The following is a 20,704-nucleotide window of genomic DNA, read 5'->3' on the forward strand; positions in this document are numbered from 1 at the left end:
GCCCTTTCAGTTAAGTAAAAAGTTGCCACCAGCTAATGTGCAAGACAGTGCTGATTAGCCATCTGGTGAAAGTTCCTGCTAAGCTTGCCATGTCACCCCCTGTGCTGAGGAAAGCAGAAGGTGGATCAGTTACATTCTGTCCTTGCCTGCAATGTGTGGTCATCCTTAGGAACACGACACAAAGCTTTCCAGTGCATCCAGGAATTTTAAGTGTTCTGACTTTTCAGCTGCCTTTTTTTAATCACTGCATTCCAGCTAAATTATTTAAAATAAAAATTACCTATTGCCTTTTTGAAAGCTGAATTTATCCTCAAGCTTTATCAACCTTTGTTATTTTTACCCCTTTGTTTCCTCCTGCAAAAACTGAAAATGCCAGGAGGCTTCCCAGTCATCTAAAGAGCATCAGTAAACAAGAGCAGAGACAGATGGCTGAGCTCAGTTCAAATGAGCACAAGACTCAGCCTCTACCCTAAAACCCAGGAAGAATGCAGCAGTCCCAGAGAGAAAACAGGGATGTCCATCCAATCTGATAAGGGAGAAGTCACTGTGAGGAGGTGCAGAGCTTCCATGTACACTGAACATCCACTACAACTGTCCAGCCTTCCATTAACACAACGAGATAAGAGATGGCAGCATGGCACAGAAGAGTTCTCCCTCCACTGTTGCTCCCAAAAGTATTGCTGACAAAAACAATCAGCAGGCAAAATAAAGCCGGACATCTCCTTTGAGCAGTTACTCTTCTGAGAAGTAACAGAGCAAATTCTCACAACCTGAGAAAGTGACATCTCTGACAGGCCTCTGAATTCACCCACTACTACAGGAATTTGGTCCCATTGACAAATAACATGTTAATCCCTTATTAAAATGAGAGATTCAAAGAGACAAAGAAAACCCATGAGAGAACTCACAGATTTATAATTAAAGAAATCTGTCAAAACAAACATTCTTATTTTCTTCATTCCTGGATTTGATTTTCATTTACTGCATAAGAGACTACAGGTGTTAGCACAAGATACTATTTACATTACATGCCTTGCCTTGCTAAATAGGTCCAGACATCCACACACATTCAAAAACTGCATCTGAATTAATACAATTCTTGTATGCCTCTTCCACCTATAAACTCACTGTGATTCCACAGACACACCTGCATGCCTGAATGAGTTACATAAAAACGGATTCAAACATTGCCCATTCTTCCCCAAATGAAAAGTTTTATTCTGCTGAAATTTAGTTAACATTTTTCCCTCAGGGCTTCCTGATATTCCAAGTTCTTTCTTCACTCAGCGATAGCAGAAGGCTCCAAGAACAGAGCCGCACAATCATCACCTCCAATCAGCTCTAATTGAAGGCTTACACGAGACAGAACGAGAAACTAGCACTGCAATTAATACAGACAGGAAAAAACAAGACTGTGGGAGCAGCATCATTATCGGTAAAGCTCTGGCAAAACCCTCAGGTTGTGGCTTGTCAGCACACTACCACCTCTGAGGTAGAGTTTAACTACTCCTTAGTATGAGGAAGGGAATAAACTGGGGGTGAATTCACCACAAATGGTGAATACCTGGTGAAGTTCTGGCCCCTTTTCAGCTCAGTGCTCAGACTGAAACTTTAAGAAATTAATAACATGGGACTCCATTGATCCTCTCAGAAGAAGCCTGAATCAACCCTTCTGGGAATCCAGATTGAATTCCTAAAATGCAGTGTGACATATACTTCTGTAGGATCTTCCTAAAACAGCAAAACTACAAATTAAACGCAGAATTCTCACATGAAACAGTTGCCTCCTCACAGTGATTCACCCAGGGTCTCCCATCCATTTCCAGAATGCCATTCCCTGCTCGATAAATTTCAAAGACTAAGCAAAAAGCTGGTACACACCTGTATCCCCGTGGAAACAGCTGTCCTGGTGACATCTCGCAGAGGGCAAATCTCCATCACTTGGCCAGATCTGTCCTGTTTTTCGTACACCCACAATAGTGGCCTCAGACACGATGACCTGCTGCTGCCGGTGCCGTTTCTGAGACTGGGGGGTTGGTGGGCTGCTGCTGTCAAAGGACTGCTGGGAGTTCTGGGAGGGGGAACGGCTTTTATCCCGATACATGCGATAAGTGGTGGGGCTGGGGGAGACATGGCTGGACTGTCCTGAGGAGAAGTCTTCCTCACTGGAGGTAAGGTTCTCATTAGAGCTACAATCAGGTGTATATCCTCCTCCAATATCTTCAAAACTCCTGGGGGAATAAGATCTCCTGGGCCACGTGAGATGTTTTTCCTGGTCAGGTGGGCCCTGATTTCGCAGAATAGGTCCTTTTCCTTCTCCTTCCCCCATCATTCCACCAACGTAGATACTCTGATACGGCTGAAAGTCCATGGGCTGCCAAGGTGAGCGGTTGCTGCCATTAGCATTAATCAGGTTATCTTTAAGAAACTTGGGGTTTAGTTCAGCATCCTCATATTCTCCATCATAGCCAAAGCTGCTCTCTGAGGACCTTCCCCTGTAGGCAGGCCTCTGGAACTCGCTGAAGCTGGGTACCATGTTAGAAGGGAGGGAGTGCAAAGACTTTTTGCGTTCCATTTGCATGGCTTGGCTACCAAGGGAGCTTATTTTATCAGAAACATCTTTATCATTGACCTTTACTAGACCCTTCTCATGATGATACTCCATGTTCACATAGAAGGGCTTTTCAACAACATCCTTGTTATCGCCAGAAGAATGCGAATTAACCTTTTTCATTCTCTCAAAATTGGACCTTAGGGCTGCCACACTGGTGCTGTTCCCTCTCTCCTTAGGTTCGAACGATCCCTCCTTCTCAGCAGATCCCACCAGTCTGCGAGTGGAAGCCGATCTGTGTTTTGAAGGAGAGCCATCTGTATCACAGCGATTCTCCATGTCTTCTACAACTCTCTTCAGTTTCTCTTCACCATAGTACTTACACCTGTCCTGCTCTCCTTCCCCATGGTGGGGGCTATCCAAAGGTGACAGGTCTGACCCATCACTCTGGGTAGACAGCTTCCGCATAGAGGGTATCCTGGGTTTGAACTTTTCCTCCCCATGATGTGACTTGCTCTTTTCATATTCGTCTTGGTCAGCAGACTGGTGATGATGCAGGTCCTGGATCTGCTGCTCTGCACCCCCTTCAGGCAACTGAGAAACACGTTTAAAACCCCATCTCTGTCTATCATAGCTTTTTTTTTCCTTTGCCAGAAGAGTCTGCAGGTAAATCATGCGGAACCTTTCCTTATTAACCTCCATCTCCAGTCTCCGGATAGATGCTTTGCACATCTCCAGTTCCTGTTCAATGTCTCCCACAGATTTCAGCTCCATTTTAGGAGGCTCAGAGTCTGCAAATTGTGCTTTCCAAGCCTCTACAAACCCCACAGGGTCCACCATTTTGCATACGGGAGTAAGTGGAGAATACGAGAAGGAGGCTGGAGAGAAAGAGGTGGAAAGAAAAAACCAACCGGATCTCACATGTAGAAGCAGAAACAGCTCGGGCAGGGTCAACTCAGCGCGTCTCTCTCGCGGTCCATGCAGGGCACTGGAAGGCAGGCAGCAATCCTCTCTCGCAATCGTCTCTCCTCCCCGTCTCCTTCTCCTTCTGCCGGCCCCAGCCCCGCGTACACTCGCTACTCTCTCCCCGGCATGACCGATCGTTTGCTAGCGAACAACAATGCTCCCACCCCAGCGATCCCCCAGCACTTCAAAGCGCGTGGACAAAGGAGCGGGGGAGGGAAGGTAAATATCGCCCCCCACCCACCTCCTGTCGCCGCCGTCCTGGGCACGGTCCTCAGCGCGGCCACGCTCCGGAGCCTTCCGCTCCGCGCTCCCTCGCCAGCCCCCGTGTTGTGCTTTCTCTTTCTCTCTCCTCCTCTCCCCCTGCCCCTTTCCCTGTCTCCTCCTCCCGGCTATTGTGCTGCGCTCGGGGCGCACACGGTCCCCGCGCGGGGCGGCGATGCGGCGGCGCGTCCCGGCCGAGCTCCGCCGCTACCCGGCGGTGCCCGTGCGCCCCGCGGCCCCGCGAGAGCCCCCCCGGCGGCGCAGCCCCCGCTGCCCGCGGCGGCCCATCGCGGCCCGGCTCCGGCGGCGCTGCGGAAGGGGAGGGGAGGGAAGGACCCGGCGCAGGCACTGACTCGGCGCTGGGGCCTCTTAAAGGGGCAGCCTGGCCCGCCGGGCCGGGGGACCCGCAGGGGTGGGGGGCCGCAGCGTCTTCCTCATGGCTGCCCGTGAGACAAAGGCAAAGTCGTGAGCGGTCCCGGCCGCTCGCCCTTCCAGCCACAGGTCTGGGCATCCTCACACGGCAGAGACGTGACCGTAGCTGAGACTGGTTAAGAACATGCCGTGCACACAGCCCTGTGCGCATAGGGAGGTATCCATTCCCGTCCATACAGCCATGCCCTCATATATTATGTATAAACACCAGCACGTCTCTGTGCTCTCTCTTGTGTTCATAGCAAGGCTCTCCCCCCCGGCATTGATGCAGCTCACCTTCAAAGGTCACGTTTTCCCCCACTCATGTAAGTGCTGGTTAGTAGCAGGCTTGTCATTCCCTCAATCCTACCTTCCTTGCCAATAAATTATAAGATGGGTTTCTGAGATGGGCAACTGCTACTCCAAAATAACTCTGATACTGACAATAAAGGCTGTTTTGTTTGGGCATTAGTCTCACTTTTGTCCTGTACATTATTTAGCCCCAGTAACTTAGTCCCACACTTCACCTCTGAGGGTGAAGGGGTGGCAAATCATTGAAACAGAAATCTGGCTGCCGGGTATTATTTTCCTTCTGAAATCACACCACCACACTTCCTTCTTAACGTTGCTTACAGCATGTGTCCTTTCCCTGTACTAATTCAACCTCTGAAAAAAGGGTAAAAAGCAACAGAAGCTGCATCTTTCCTGTTTGGAGGACAAGCAAAGATGATATGTGCCCCTCATACCCTCCCATAAAACTGTTTCTTTCATGTTTGTGGTGAAGCATATTTTTCTTGTACGTGTTGCTAGAAAAGAGAGTGGGATATAGTCCTGATAAGAACTAATAAAATCCCATAGGAATGAAAAGCACAACTCCACAGGAGTAGCTGTTTTACCTTTGAGATATGTGCTGTTTCAAAATCCATAAAACAGTTTTCCTCTCCTTGCTTTTTTATATGCCAATGAAAATATTTTGGGGTACTTTCAGCTATATCACAAATGGCTACTCATATATTCACTTTTGCATAGTTCATCCCTCTTGGTTTTGTTTCCTGGCTTTAACTGCTTTTCCTGCACTTGTTTCCTCAGCTTTTAACACATAACAGGCTTTGGCTGACCTATATGAAAAACAGATTATGAGCTAAATTGTCATAAAATCTATATGTTTAATAAATAACTCTATAAATCATCCAAGACTTCTCAGTCTGTCACAGAAATAAAATAAACTGCCATTTCTCTATTGATACTATTTGTTTGCTTAGTGGCAGTTTGACCAACAAATTTCTGACATGCAATGTATTCCTAGAAATCATAAGATTGTACTGGCACGGTTATAAACAATGGCAGCTATGTGCCATCACTGGGATCTGTTCTGAATTCATACAGAACTTTTACTGAAGGCTCACCCTTCTGATTTATTTCAGGAGTGGTTTCTACTTGGGTCCGCTTTTCTGACATTTGTGTCCTTTCTGGAGGTAGTAAGAATTGTAATGAGTCACATGAGGGATTTGTGTGTGCACACTTACCTTTTAGTGAATAATACTGTTAAACAGCTACACCCTCTTTATCTACTGAGGTAGCGCAACTCCAGAAATTCCACTGGGATTTGAAGTATTCTCTGAATTTTTGCTGATACTTTATGCATTGAAGAGAGCAGTATTTTAACTGGATACAAAATTTCTTTAAAACTACGGTGGCAGACACATACCTGTGATTTGAGACTGAGAATCGTGCGCTGAGGGGCTAAACCCGGGCCGGCCTTCCCGGCACATCCCCTCTGCTGGCCGCTGAGAGATCGCAAAGCGCTGCCGAGCCGGCACGGATCCGATCCTGCAGTGACCGCCGGGCTCCCTCTTGCGGGAAGAAGGAGCCGCTTGGCTCCGGGTAACGCTCGAGAGCTGGCACTCGAGAGCTGGTCTTCAGCACCATCCCACGCGGAAGAACCAGGGGTTTTTAAGGACAAACAAACAAAAAACCGTAGGACATAAGCTGAACTTTTAAAATTAGATATAAACCATGGTTTCTGATTAATATGTGGCTGAAACTAAAAAATGGTATTTTTGTTAACACAAAGCAGCATTCTTGGAGGAGTTTGACAAAGCTGACAAGTCCTGGGAAGTCCCATTCAGTCTAAATCGCTGTATGAACCTGGAGGAAAAAAAAAAGAACTCTCCTTCTCCAAATTCACACAATGGCAATTTCTCACTGTGAGAACAACTTCCAGGCCAAAAATGCAGGAAAGTGATCAACCCTCTCCATCACCAAATACATATTCTCCTACAACTTGCCAAACATTTCATTATGACTTGCATGCTCAGAGATGTGATACAGAGTGTTCAGAGCACTCACTCACCAGTGTGTTACATTAGATCAACCTCTAACTATTAATGGGAAGCTGAAAACCCACAGAGGGGGACAGATTTATTCATGGAGAATGGACTCCAGTTCCACCACAATGTGAACCTGAGCAAGGAACCAACAGGATTCAGAGAATTCTGAATCCCATGACCTATGTAAGTATAAACAATCATACCTTAAGTGTCAAATAATAACTCGAAAGATGAATAACACTGTTAAAAATTAAAAGAAAAGGCTTTTATAGTAAGAAATTAACTTTGTCAGGTGGCTTTCTTAAATGGCTTTTGATCCATTACCAGAGGGTTTGCTCAGCACAAATGCATCCACAATCCATGAACACATTAGCTTTTACTTATTAAAGACAAGAAACAGCACAACTTCAGTACTTCTTTTGGGAAATGGATTATTACATTTGCTCTTTACCTTTGCTTCAGACTGACTCCAAAGGCTACTTCAATTTCTCATCTGCAAATTCCACATGGAAGCTGAGACTGTGACTGTTGCCATGATCACTGAGGGGATTTCAACTGGTATAGAAATCGTGGTTTACTCTACCTAGAGTTAATAAAGTTTTTTTCAACACTGTTTTCCAAAATATTAAGGTTTCTTTAAAGTCAATTGTTGCTGATAGAAGGGATTTACAGAGATAAAACATTGGCCAGGTAGAACTTACAAATTTATATTTATTTTCTATGGTTAGTTTCCTTTGTGCTTTCCTAAGCAACTCATCATTTGCAACATGATCCAAGATTCGTTTTAGATGATAAATTATTAATATAATACCACACTAAAAATATTAATACCCTTAAAACCAAGCAAGCAAGCAAAAAAACCCCCAAATACAAACACACAAACAAAAAACTACAACAAAAACCCCAACAAATCACCAAACAAAAACCACCCAGTCTCAAAGCATCCACCATTTAATAAACAGACTCAGGCTATTGTCCCATGATAGCTGATGACTGATAGAGTATTACATTTGTACGTGAAGCTTTTGGAGCTCCAGATGATACAAAACAGTAATGACATCATGCAATGTGCTGAATCCCTAAGAAAAAACTGTCCCAGTTGATTTCCCAGGCAACATGATCGTGTTGTTGAAGAGATTGCATCTCTGTGACTTTGTACAATAATTGAGCTCAGCAACAGAAAAACCCTTAGGAGATGTATTTCTTGGTGAGAAAAAAAACCAACCAAACAAACCCCAAATGGATCTTTTCTTAGATTTGTTCCTGAGTCATTTTGCAGTGTAAACACTGTCTCTCATGCCAGCACTGAAGCCCAGCTAACCTGATCTGCTGCAGCAGAGTGAACCATCTCCACTCTCACTCAGGCTCAGGAAACACAAAGGCCATGGCTACCCAGCCAAAGCCTGTGTTACGAGCACAGTGTAAATTCACCTCCCTTGTGAAACAGACTTTGGAACTGAACAACTGCACAGAACATCATAAGGTCGAAATATTACACATTTGGATAAAGAGCTCCTTTTGTACCCTCACAGATTCATTTTTTCCACCAAATGCTACATTTGTGTCCTTGCCAACAGGCAGCACAATTGCCAAAGTGAAGATTGTCTGATAAAAAAAGACACAGAGTTCCTAGATCTCTATTCATCATATTCTAGGAAGCTGCTCTAACTTACGTCAAAAGGAAAAAGTAATAAAAAGCATGCTCAAGCTATCTTTTCTCCACTTTTTCCAATTTCTTATCAAAGTGGGGAAAATGGCAGAGAATCCAGAATATTTTCAGATTGATGCATTTATTTATTACGAATGTCTTTATTTCTCAACAGCTCAAATCTGAGTCCTGTTATAATTATTTTTAAAGATACTGTTGTTTCTGCAATGATTGAATAAATAACTCAAGAAACAGTACCTTGTAACTATTAATAGGTTTTTCTTCTCTTCATTTAAAATAATTGCAATATGAAATTTAGAGCATTATATAATTTTAATGCCAGCAAGCCTGACGTGCTGGATATTGATACTAGAAACATGGAATTCTAAGCTAGATACAGCAGAGTATAGTCCAGAGAGCTATTGGAAAAATTAGAGGGAAATTATAGGTTTTCCATTTTATGCACCTGTGTGACCATTCTTTCTTAGTCAAGAGAATGGAAAAGAATAGCATTCTTATCTGGCAACATTTTTCAAAATATTAGACAGCTGTGTTAAAACAACTAAGTTCCTACCTGGACTTCTTTCAGGCTTGGAAATATTTAATACTGGGCTCTGATTCTCAAGTGGAAAATGAAAAGTAATAAACATTTTTGCTGGATGGAGAAACCAGAGTGGAAACTATGCAGTCTGCATTTGTGTACTTCCAAGCCTGATACTTTAAAATATTTATTTTCAAATAGTTTTCAAATACTTGGAATACATAAAAGCAATCTGAGCTATTTTACATTATTGTTTTAAAAGGCAAAACCATATTTATACCACCCTTCATTCTGAACTGCCACTTGTTTCCTGCTCCCACGAGAGAATGCCACTTCACTAGCTAAGATTTCTAGAGAATTATCAAAAAACACCACACTAAAATGACATCATTTTTGACTACAAGCCTTTTTGGCAGACAGGTGAGCCCACGGCACTGGCAATGTCTTCTTGCATTAAGACAAGGATGCTATGTTTCAGCTACACAGAGGAGGTTTACATAACAATTGTACCACCCTGCACAGGGAGCCTGCAGCAGCGAGGGAACTCTCAGCAAGAAAGTTTGGGTAAGTTTTTCCTCCCTCATTTCTAAAAATAAAGCTCACTATTTCTGGTTTGAGAGCATTGCTGCAGAGAAGCGTGGCACTTGCAGAAACAGTTGACAGTCAGCAGCAGCTCAGGCTGACTTGAGCATTGTCTTCTGGAACTTCCACAATGTTCTTCTCCAGCTCTGTGGAAAGAAAAAAGTTATAAAATCAACATACAAGAAATGATACCATCTGATATTAAGGGTAACAAAAGCTGGATGTGGGCTCAGTCACTCCTGTAGGCTAAAACCTGGGTGGACAATGATAGGAATATGCTTGCAGGTGTTTGAAACTGGCTCTGATGCTTGAAAAACCTCCCCAAGCCTTCAGACTTTAAACAAGAAAAATGCACACCAAAAGCAAAACTCCACATACTGATGAGATTTCCTGCCCCAATTTGGGCCCTGTGCCCAGGAGTGCTCTCCAGCTCCTTTATCATGAACTGTTCAAAGGCCAAGGCAGCAACTCGGGAAAAGAATTCTTTGACATTTTCTCCTAGGAAACAAGACAGAAATTATGTGTTTTTATAAAGGCCCATCAACAGATGATCAAGCATAACAAGCACATCTGTGAACAGCTGACTGCTCAATATTGGGACAGAACAGGCCTCTCCAACAATCTGTTCCCCATTCTGATAACTGCAGAAAGAATTTCTAATTTTCATATTTTGGAATACTGTATCCTGTGCTGCACCTTTATTTTTAGCCAGCAACAGAGAGAATTCATTTTGTGGTGTAATCTTTTTCCATTGCAAACGTTGAGTAGTAGTGCACATGTGTATTTATGTAACTATCTATGAATTATACATGCTCAGATACTGCAAAGCAGCTTGATTATTTCTTTCTGCACACTCGACAGTGAAAGCACACATACAAACGCTCAAATAAAATCAGCCATTAATAAGCCTGAAGTTTCTCATAGCAACAAAACACAAGTACAACAACAAAAAAACTGGCAATGGGGGCATAATAAGTTCCTCCCACTCCAACATCAGCCCTCGTGGTTATGCTATTTTTACATCCTTTGCAGTAATTTACCTGTTTTGGCTGAAACCGACCAGTACTCCGCCTGCATCTCCTTGGCAAAACGGATGGCATCCAGCTCTGTCCTTTCACACACAGCATCTGACTGAGCAAACAACATGGAACAGCTTGAACAGAAGTGTGCCTGGGCTGGCAACAGCACACAGGCACTGCCATAGCACCTACACTGTGATGCTTCCAGTTTTCTCAGTGGCCTTTCTGACCTTGCCTAGACTTGGGCAATCAGACATGACCACAAGAACGTTCAACTATTCAGTACTGGCTTCTGATGGAAATCTCCACTCAGCTCCCACAGCACTGAAACAAAACAAGAGTTAACAAGTGACCCTTGTATCTAACACATTCCCTGGTAAAGAACTATCAAGTCAGCAGCCCTGTTAATGGTCTTTAAATCCTTGTCACTCCATCATTCTCAGCAGAAGAGTTGTAGGACCAACTAGTAACAGAATAAACAAGTTTGTTTTCAAAGCTTTAAAAATCTTTTTTCTACAGAAAGACAAACACAAGACTGAGAATTGTATAGAGAGACTGCATTCACCCTGTTCTTTTGAAAATTATGTGATATTCAATCAAGTAAGAAACCTTCCCTGTTCCTGAGTAATGAACACACCATTCCTTAAAAACCAATTTCCCTCTAATTTTTCCAATAGCTCTCTGAACTCTAACACTCACTTGTGAGGATCTAGCTTAGAATTCCATATTTCTAGGATTCATATCCAGCATGTCAAGCTTGCTGCCATAACAAAAATACATATAATGCTCTAAATTTTATACTGCAGTTATTTTAAATGGAGAGAAAGAATAAAACCTATGAACAGTTACAGAACAACAACAAAGCCTTCAAGATCACTATGCTTGAAAAATGTCATGCAATAAATATTTCACTAACTACCCTTTTTTTCAGAGTCTCTTCTTTAATTGGTTTCAAGTGGGCTGTTCAATTTACCTTTTAAGTTTTTCACTCAAGGTCTTTATCTCAATGACATTGTGCACAACTTGCAAGGGAAATCGCTTGAGGAACTAGAGGAAATCTGATTTCCTTATCTGCACTCAATTTACTCACCACCAAATCTTTTTTTGTTCCAACCAGAAAGATGAAGCTGGAATCTGGCTCATTCTCCCTCAATGCATCTTCTAACCACTGTCTGAAATAAAAAAAGAAAAAGAAAAAAAAAGAAAAAAAAAGAAAAAAATAATCAAGAATCAGTCAGAGGGAACAAAGAGTACAGGAGAATATGACAGATAATAGGGTCACAAGAAAAGTGAATGGAAGAACTTATGTGAGAGTATCAAAAGCCTTTTTTTCTAGACAGAGAGAGCAGTAGCTATTCCAACTCCTTTGAATACATGTCTCCCACTAAGGAAAAATCATACCCATGGCAGAGTACAAATTCAATAATCATTTTAGCACCCAGAGAGGATATTTCTCAGTGTAAGGGAGAGGGCAAAGTTTGGTGCGAGATAAGGAATAAGAAAGCGAGAAGCAACTGAAAAGGTATGAACCACATAGCAGGTTAGATCCAAATGGGAATAAAGAGTGAAATAATCTATTCAGCATTATAAAACAGCTCCCTATGAAGGCTGTATGATTCTTGTCTCACAAGCTTTTATATTCTTGTTACTCTGGCAATCAAGTTTCTCTTGAGTCATCCAACACAAGTCAAGGAGGGGAGGGAGTGTGTGCGTGTGTGGGAAATCAGGTTCACAGGCTTCAATTACTTTCAGCCAAGCAGAGACACTAATATATATATTATTTTACAAAGTCCTATGTAAATGAGCTAAGCACCATAGTACACATTCAAATAAGACAGAGTACAGGTTGTAAAGAAGTCTGTACCTGCATTACAGTCACAACAGCACGTTAGAAATACATATACTCTGAGCTGTGACAGCAGTGTGGATCATAGATCCATGCAGGGTTTTGCAGCCTGCACTAGAAGCAGAATGAGTTTACTCATAACAATTAGTGTGTTGTTGTAACCAAATAATTACAAGGATCTGAACTAGTAAGTTTAGCTGTATCTACACATACTTGGAGTTTTAATTTTCTCTCCTCTTTTTGACAGCCTATCTCCCATCAGAACCACAGAAACTAGAGAAAAAAAATTTGGGATAACAGTGCACCTAGAAAATGAAAGGCCCATGAGACATTATGCATGAGATGCATCTCATCAATTTTATCATTTACATTAGATTCCAGCCTGTTATTCTATTTATACCAAATGAAGCAAAAAGAAAAGCTTTTGGAGTGCACTTCATCTTTTGCTGCATGTCTAGCTTTGGAAGGATCAAGCTTTCACTGAAGTGCCTCTCTCTCTGCACTGACTTTAAAGGAAGTCAAGTGTAAGCAGTTCAAATTTATGCTCTGCATTTTCTTCAGAAAAATCCCTCCCTATGTAATCCAAAGTAGTAACTGTCATTTTTAATTTCTTAGCTCAATAGAAAATACACTCATGATCCAGCAAGCTCTTAACACCTACATATGGAAGGCAATTAAACCTGCTGTAAAAACCTTTAAAAGATAAGCCAAAATGCAGAAACTTACTTGGTGTGATCCAAAGTTTGGATATCAGCCAGATCAAACACTGTTTTTATAACTGCAATAAAAGAGAAGACCAGAAAAAAAGTTAATTAAATTAGAAAGTGTATCAGAAGTGTCTCCAACCTGTCTAGTTAAACAGAGAGAATGTTTATGTATAAGGTGTAAGAACAGATTTACCACATAGGAAGTGGAAGACTATCCATTTGCTCATTCCTTTTTTTTTTTTTTTTCTAGTACCCAATAAGACCTAAGTCCTTATCTTCAGTGTTTTATCTATAGTCTGCAGTCTACAGTGCTATCAACCCTTTCATTGTGGGACCACAAATTACCACAGCATTGTCTCTTACCAAAGGGAAAGCCAGAAATATCCACTTCCAACTCTAGCATTAATCTCACCCAACCTCAAATTCTTTCCCGCTAGTCACAAGTGCCACTTTCTATCACAGCACCATCAGAACACTCAGAGATTGCAGATGTGACAACACATCAAGTCATTAACTTCTTCATCCCTTCTTCCCTGCAACAATAGACAATCCATTCCACCACAGTGTGTCTATAGGTACTTTCCTGAGAAGCACATATGGATAAAGGTTGCTGTACAAAATACAGGCTCCCAACAAAAGCAGGATCAAATTAATATTGCTCTCACCCTCTGCTCCTCGGTAGTAAGCAGATGCAATGCACTTGAACTTCTCCTGACCTGCTGTGTCCCATCTGTGCAATGGGGGGAAAAAAGAAATTTCAGGTTAATGAAACCCAGGGTAACCTGAGTAAACATGTTAATGAAGCAGCAGACTGGTACAAGGCAGAGAAGAATGTGATACCAGGGAGGTGTCACCATCTGGAACACGTTATTCATTAACTACTGGTAGAAATACAGTAAAGCTCTATTAGTTAATGAGGACATGCAAACACCATTTTTACTTTTTCTTAATAAATACTAATAATTTTGGAGACAATTCAAATATTTGTATTCTGCATGGTAATGTCCTTTTCTTAAAATATTTTTTTCTTTTACCTATGTAATTCGCACGTATTTCTAGGGCAATCTAGTTTTGTAAATTTTTTGTGCTAATACTAGCTAAGTCATGTATTAGCCCATGTTAGAATCTTACAACTGCCAGATAAGATATCTGTCTCTACACTACAAATGAGAGACCTGCAGCTCAGTCTAGCAGGTACTAATGACACCATTAAATAAAATCAAGAATGTCCTTCTCATTAATGAACACGATATGCAGTGCCCTCAGCTACTGCCAGCACTACAGAGGTTTTGTTGTAGCCTTGTACTGCCAGCCACGGATGCTTGCAAATATATCTTGTATAGAAATCTCTCAGCAAGAGGGGGCACTAGTGCTTATCATATGGAAATGTTCTACCCAGCTTCTGAAGACTTTGCAGATAATGCAACCTGACCGTATTGCTTCAGTTTGCAAAACGCTAATGCATGAGTCTGGGTTTTTAGAAGGACTCAAGTTCCAAAAGGATAGTACCTGGCAAAACTTCCCAAACACAACTGAAGTGAAATCAGTGGGAAATGGATTTTTCAATAAATACCACGAGCCATTTATTAACATCAAGCAATCTCACCATAAAAAAAAAATGTCCCTAAGTAAAAAGGTTTTTAAAATTCATGCACTAAAATATCTCATGCAAAGCATCTTATTTCTGCTCTAGGTCACACTACAGATGATTCCATAATGCCCTCTACAGAACAATGTTGCTGGCCACCAGAAACACAAAGGGACACCACTCCACAGACCCAAAGCAGGTGGAAGAAAGGCAGGATTCCCACTCGTCTGACAAGCAAAGTTGAAAATCAAACATGTCAGGTTCACATTCTAATAAAACCACTCCAGCCTTTCTATGATTTAGGGACAATTAATTAGCTGCTAATTAAGAGATGTTGAAATACTGGATATCTTATAATTAATTTTGATGACTGCAGGAATAAAATCCCCAGTAAATTCAAGTTCAGTGTTCACTGTGCCTACTAAACTCAAATCACAGACTGGGGTTACACCAGCACTGGTGGCTGTGACAAAAACTTCCACTTCTCTTTCATGAATGTTGAGTAAAAGTGACAGAACTCCACTGAAAAAGTGCAAGACATCCAAGATGAATTTTCATTTACAAGCTTGTAATATTTTTTTAGGCATAAGAAATCCAAGAGTAAAATTTCTACTAAAACTGCAAGTCCAGAGACAGAATCTTTTCTTCAGATCACATTATTCTTTGTGCAATTGTATTATATTTTTTAAATATTTATTCCACTACAGCCTGCAGCAATTCAAGCTCTGCTGAGACTGTACTCTGTGCAATGCTTAATCATGCTCTTTCAACTCACATCTGGAGGTTATATGGCATTCCAATTATCTCAAAACGTTCAATCTCAAAATCTACTCCAATGGTTGCCTTGTAGTCTCGGTCAAAATTATCTTTACAAAATCTGCAATTGAAAAAAAGAGGATGAAAAACTAGTAAGACAAGTACAAATAACTGCAAAACTAACACTATCTAGGGTAAATTATGAAGAAAAGAAAAAACTAACTGTGGATTTGCTATATAATGTAGAAGCAGACAAAAAAACCATAAAGACATTAACTAAAAGAAAAGGAGATACTGTTCAACAAACTAGAAAGCACATATATCTAGTAAGCTCTCAGGATAATATGAGACTCAGAATAAAACATCTTTGGGCTCTCAAGGGAGGTACAGTATCTTCCAGTTTTAGTTACAAGGGAACATATTTTGGGTCATAAATATTGACCCAAATGAAACCTAGACTCAGACACAAATTGTTTTCTAATTGTTTAGCCTTTAGACTGGATTCCTTAAGAAAACACTGTATCATATTTGACTAGATAAAAATGCCTAAGAATGTAACATATACTGATTGAAGTGCTAGAGCACAACTTTCTGTGTTGATGTATCAAGACTGTCTCATACTCTTGACTTCATTTTGTCTTCATTTAATAACAAAACCACAAAGTACTGGTTCAGGTTCAATCCAGAACCATGAAGCGCTGCTCTAAAGCCAGCAATGGAAACGTTACAACATTTATCTGAGGAACAGGAGAATCAACCATCAGCTGAGATATAGCATACCTGTTGATAAGACTGGTTTTCCCAACATGCAGGTCTCCTACCACAACCACTTTGGATATTTTCAGCCTGTTATAAGTATTTGAAAATATTACATGTAGTAGTAGTGTTAGTAGTAATTTCACAGTCTCCTTCTAAAAATTCTGATTTAGATCTTTAAATTGCAAGTGAGGAGCACATGTACCCGTGACTTGAGTCTATCTACGTGCCACTGTGCTGCATGGTCTGAGTCTTTAATTGCGAGAAAGAAAGCCACCAAGAAACCAAACCCTTCTGGAGCAGAAATAGTTCATTTCTTACTCTGTTTTTTTCTTAATTTCAATTTAGTGGAACAAATTTTATCCTATTAAAATTGCTTTGACTATAAGTATATGCATTTGGCATAATTTTACATAGGTTTACACATAAGACCATAGTGTATCTGCATCCTTTGCATTCCAATTTATCCCAAGTTTCTCATTGAATTTAACAGTACAAATGAAGTCCTAAGTGCAGAAATAAGAAATTGCTGATAATGAAAATAACCCACTGCAGAATGTGCCTCTGGGAAAAACAACCCACAGGGTTAGAGCCAATACATTTTATGACTATCTGGAATAATATTAATCTGAACCTGGCTTCATGCAAATAATCCTCTTTGCTCTGGGTCCTTCCACAGGATACAGCAGATGGGCTTTAGGTGACTCAGCCTGCACTCTTCAAATTGAACCCATGTCTCTTTTAGGAGATCCAGGTGGATAAGTGAATTTAAGTTCATTTGTTGACCTAAACTTGGATTGACATTTCCTGTGCAAATGGTACAAAAATGGCTTAAGAGGTTTAAAGTTCTTTTCCATCAAGGAATGGCTTTTTAATAAAGGAGTTAATCTTCTATTGAATACTATTTCTGGTTACATCAACTTCCATGTGATGCTGATTCCAAGTTATCTACTCTAAATAGCTGAAAAATTGATTGGTAAACTGCATGATTAACATTTCCAAAAAAGAAAAGAAAAAAAAAGTTATATGTGCCAGTCAACATTAACTGGGTGACCACAGGCCCCTGTGCTCCTGATTACTGCTACTGAGAAAATACTGAATAAAATCAATGACCTTAAGGGAAAAGCCAAAGAGTAAGGAATGGTTTAGAGGTGTGAGTTCCATTAATTTTTGCTGGGGGAAAAAAACTCCCTAGATCAGACCATTTAACACAATGATGGACTGTTAGGAGAGTATTAAATAAAGCCATTAGCTGCTGAATTTATCAGACTAGCTTTCCAAAGGACAAAGAAATATTTTATTAGTTGGGGTAATGGAAAAGCAAGATAATGGCTATTCCTGTCAAGCTTTACAAGTACTGTACAAAACACTTTGGCTGCTGTTCCTACTCCCGTTCCACCAAAAAATTACCTAAATGACCAAATAATAATCATATCTAGAAAGCAGAAAAGACAGAAAAGTAGTTTAATTCTATTCACAAAGACAAACCATATAGCTTTTTCATTATACTCTGTTACCAGAATAAATTACATTGAGAGTTGGTTTACTATAGAAATAAAAAAACCCCTAATAATAAAAATCCCAAACGAATACAACTAGGAAATGGAAGGAAAAAATACCTCAATTCAATAAGCACATCTTACTTGGAAAATTGTCCAGACACTTGTAACAAATTTACACAAAACTAAGATAGTGACTGTGTTTCTAAAAAAGGAATAAAGTCACTGATGTCTCTCAGGGTGACATATTTTCGGCAAATTTTTTTTTTAGCAAGACTCCCGAGTGAAATGAATATAAAGTTGCATTTAAAGATGGATATCATGACAAGTCTCATGTCAGCAGCTCTAGAGCTGGAGGAATAGTGAGCTAATTGTCAGTATTCATAGGAGCTCCACTTTATGGAGGATCCTTCACATTGAAACCAGAAGCATTTATCACTAAAATGTACAGCTATTTATTTTTACTGAATAGTCATGATTTCAACACAGTTTAGCTGTCTTGCCTTGCTTCAGAGATCAAATCAGTAGTAGTAACAGTTCTGGTGGAGAGATAATGCAGGGGAAAAAACCAACTTCAAGATTATTAGTAGACCATAAACCAGCTTATTCTCATTTTTAAACGCTATATATTTACCAGATTTTTGCTCCAGTTTTAAGGAATCTTTTAAGAGAACTCCTCAGCATGTATACTTCAAAAAGACTAAAACCAGATTCCCAGATTTTTCAAGAAACTTAGAACTGCTGCCTTTATATCCCTGCAAAGCCTTTATTAACTGCTGCTTTGGAACACCTACAGAGAACACAGCAAGGCTGGATCTGTTAGATCTTTTGAACTAAGTGTTTATTTAAAGGGTGTTAAAAACCTTTTTATTTCTAAACTACGACACCATTTTTTCAATGCTACCTATCCCAGCAGAAGAAGAGGCACTTGATTAACATACTGTGGAACAGGTCAGAGAACTGCCCATGGAGGGGCTGAACTGGAGGGAGGAATATGAGGAACGGGGATGGGGCAGGGGTGGGGGGAAGCCAATGAAGAAAGGAGGCTATTAAGAGCTTAAAATACTTTCTTCCTTGCTTACCTGGGTTATTACAAACTTACCCAGCTGTTCCAGTGCTCCGCTGACAAGCAGTCCTGACCTGTGCGTGGAAGTGCTCTTTAAACTGCAGACAGGCTTCAGGTGTGTACCACTGAAAAGAGAGAACAGCTGCTGGGACAAACTGGGTGATGGCTGCTTGGCAAGAAGTCAAACTGGCCAGGAAAAACAGATAAAATTATTGTTCACAGGGTTTGTCAAGAACAGCATTATCCTGGCATAAGAAAAGGGGTAGGTTGGGTTAGAAGGCAGGAAGGTTTCCCCAGAGCTGTGTTTGTTAAAACTCCTTGGGACAACACCATCCTTTGAGCACCTTTCTGAGTGTCAGTGTCCAGCATTGCCTAAGCACTCATGACCAAATCCATTTCTCGTCATTCTGTGCCACAGGAAATGCCTTCAATTATCCCAACAATCTAAGACACACAAGACAAACACGGAGGGGAGTATACCACCAGCAAGTCATTATTACTGTGAAGTTTTTCAATCTTATGTAAGTGTGAAGCACTGTTTTAACTACTAGCCCTTTAACTGAGAATTAGTTAAAAATGAGGAAAATACATTTTACCTTGCATTTGCTTAAAACACCTGTGGTATTTTCATAAAATTAAAATCAAAATATGTGGCTGAGATCAAGAATGGAAAAAAAAAGTGAGCTCCCTTAAAAGGATCTTTTGAACAACTGAAAAAAACAAGTGTTAATTCCTTGCCCTTCCCTGTCCTTAACGGTTCTATTATACTTCAAATACAGAAGTCTTTGGGGACATCAAAGGTATTTTGTCTGTGTTTCTGCAGTACCTACTACATTTGATCTACTGTATGACTAAGGTTCTTGTACAAACAGAAAATTAAAATTGCCTCAAATTCTCTAACCAAAGACTCCTAATTAGATTTTTTTGGCAAATTTAATGTCAGCTCTGGCTCCTCTTTGCCCTCAGTGTTGGAGCTCTTATGCGTGTAATTATTACTGTTTTGCTGAAAGATACCACTTCTGTCACAGAAGTCACTTTTTGTAAAGGTTAGAAAGAAGAATGAGGATTGTTATTAAAGAGATCAGCATTGAATGGGACTATGAGGTCACACTAAACTTTGAAAGAATCTTAAATAATTTGCAATTATAACAGAAGACAACAAGCGTACATTAAATTAAATTAAAATACCATATTAGCACAATGGAAAGATAGATCAGTGTGGCAGGAGCTAAATACTGTGACCAAAGCGATAAAAAATACTTACCTTGGGAAACTGGGAGATTATTCTTTCTCTGCTCACTGGGGGAACCAAATGCATTAGGCTGGACTTCATTCTCAAAGTTCAGTTAAATTCTACAAGTCTGAAAATATGTAAAGAGAAACACAGTATTCAGGAATTACCTCAATACGGGGACAACATGATAAAGACTAACCAAGTTCTTGCAGACTTGTCATCTTTTTTTTCCTTTTTTCTTTTTAGTACAACTGGTGGCTCTTCAACTCAGTCTGCAAGGAGGGAAAGCTGTTCCTCATGCAAACAGGACCATCTCAGTATGCACAGCTGTAGTAGCAAACAGTGGCCTTCTGAAACTACAAGGCACCAACTCTAATTCCCTGGGAGGACAGAGAATTGCTCACTTAATTCAAGCCAAGTGCTTGCAGTTTAGCCCTCAAAGGACTCTGCAGTGTTTAATTTAAAAATCTTGCTCATCATTGTTTCAAATCCCTCTGCACTAAGTACATTAATTAATGTTAGGGATCCCAGATTTCATGTGGTCAGAAGAAGGGAGGAAAGATGAAGCTGCCACGTTTCTTGGCATAACATCAAACTTTCATCCAAGATCAGCTCAGAAAGAATGAAATCTGTCTGACATGAAAAAAGAATAATGTTCACATGAAAATCACAAATGCATTCAGATGTCTCACCTGAGCTACATCAATTTGGTTATGTAAGGAAACCTCGTGGGCTGCTGGGGGAGGGGACCCTTATTAGGGTACTGATTTCTCACTGGCAATCGAAAGAACATTTCTAAAGGGAGCATTTTCATCCTGTAGCAAAGTGTAAGGAAGGACTCACCGAGCAGCAGCTGATGCAGAGGATTCCAGCCGCACAAGCAGCCCAGCCCCTGCTCCGTGGCCATAGCAACAGGTTTGCAACAATTCCCTTCCTCCCCCTT

At 40.7% G+C, this 20,704-nt stretch overlaps 2 protein-coding genes across 7 annotated transcripts in view; both read right to left on the bottom strand.

The window, feature by feature from the left end:
* Positions 1-4,119, bottom strand: part of BCR (BCR activator of RhoGEF and GTPase) — a 99,813-nt gene extending 95,694 nt beyond the window's left edge. Inside the window, exons 1-2 of one of the 4 annotated variants that reach the window (XM_038152639.1) lie at positions 3,759-4,119; positions 1,882-3,429 (exon numbers count right to left, since the gene is read on the bottom strand). In XM_038152639.1, coding sequence (XP_038008567.1) covers positions 1,882-3,391 — 1,510 coding nt within the window. In that variant the 5' untranslated portion in view covers positions 3,392-3,429; positions 3,759-4,119. Of the gene's footprint in view, positions 1-1,881; positions 3,540-3,758 lie in introns of those variants that run through there. The other 3 variants (XM_038152638.1, XM_038152640.1, XM_038152637.1) reach the window with 3 other exon arrangements.
* Positions 4,120-7,212: 3,093 nt separating this feature from the next.
* On the bottom strand, positions 7,213-20,679 carry RAB36 (RAB36, member RAS oncogene family). 3 transcript variants are annotated; one of them, XM_038152647.1, is made up of 11 exons: positions 20,605-20,679; positions 19,792-19,888; positions 18,564-18,652; positions 15,987-16,052; positions 15,226-15,327; positions 13,528-13,592; positions 12,882-12,933; positions 11,400-11,481; positions 10,331-10,421; positions 9,669-9,788; positions 7,213-9,436 (listed from the first exon to the last, which is right to left on the bottom strand). In XM_038152647.1, the coding sequence occupies exons 2-11, from the start codon at positions 19,858-19,860 to the stop codon at positions 9,372-9,374; spliced, it is 801 nt and encodes a 266-aa protein (XP_038008575.1). In that variant the 5' UTR covers positions 19,861-19,888; positions 20,605-20,679; the 3' UTR covers positions 7,213-9,371. The 3 variants fall into 3 exon arrangements, with proteins under 3 accessions (XP_038008575.1, XP_038008576.1, XP_038008577.1); XM_038152648.1 differs by lacking the exon at positions 20,605-20,679 and adding an exon at positions 20,454-20,501; XM_038152649.1 differs by lacking the exon at positions 15,987-16,052 and having other exon boundaries at positions 20,605-20,676.
* Between the last annotated feature and the right edge of the window lie 25 nt (positions 20,680-20,704).

Source organism: Motacilla alba, chromosome 15 (genome assembly GCF_015832195.1).
Source record: "Motacilla alba alba isolate MOTALB_02 chromosome 15, Motacilla_alba_V1.0_pri, whole genome shotgun sequence".
Taxonomy (NCBI): domain Eukaryota; kingdom Metazoa; phylum Chordata; class Aves; order Passeriformes; family Motacillidae; genus Motacilla; species Motacilla alba.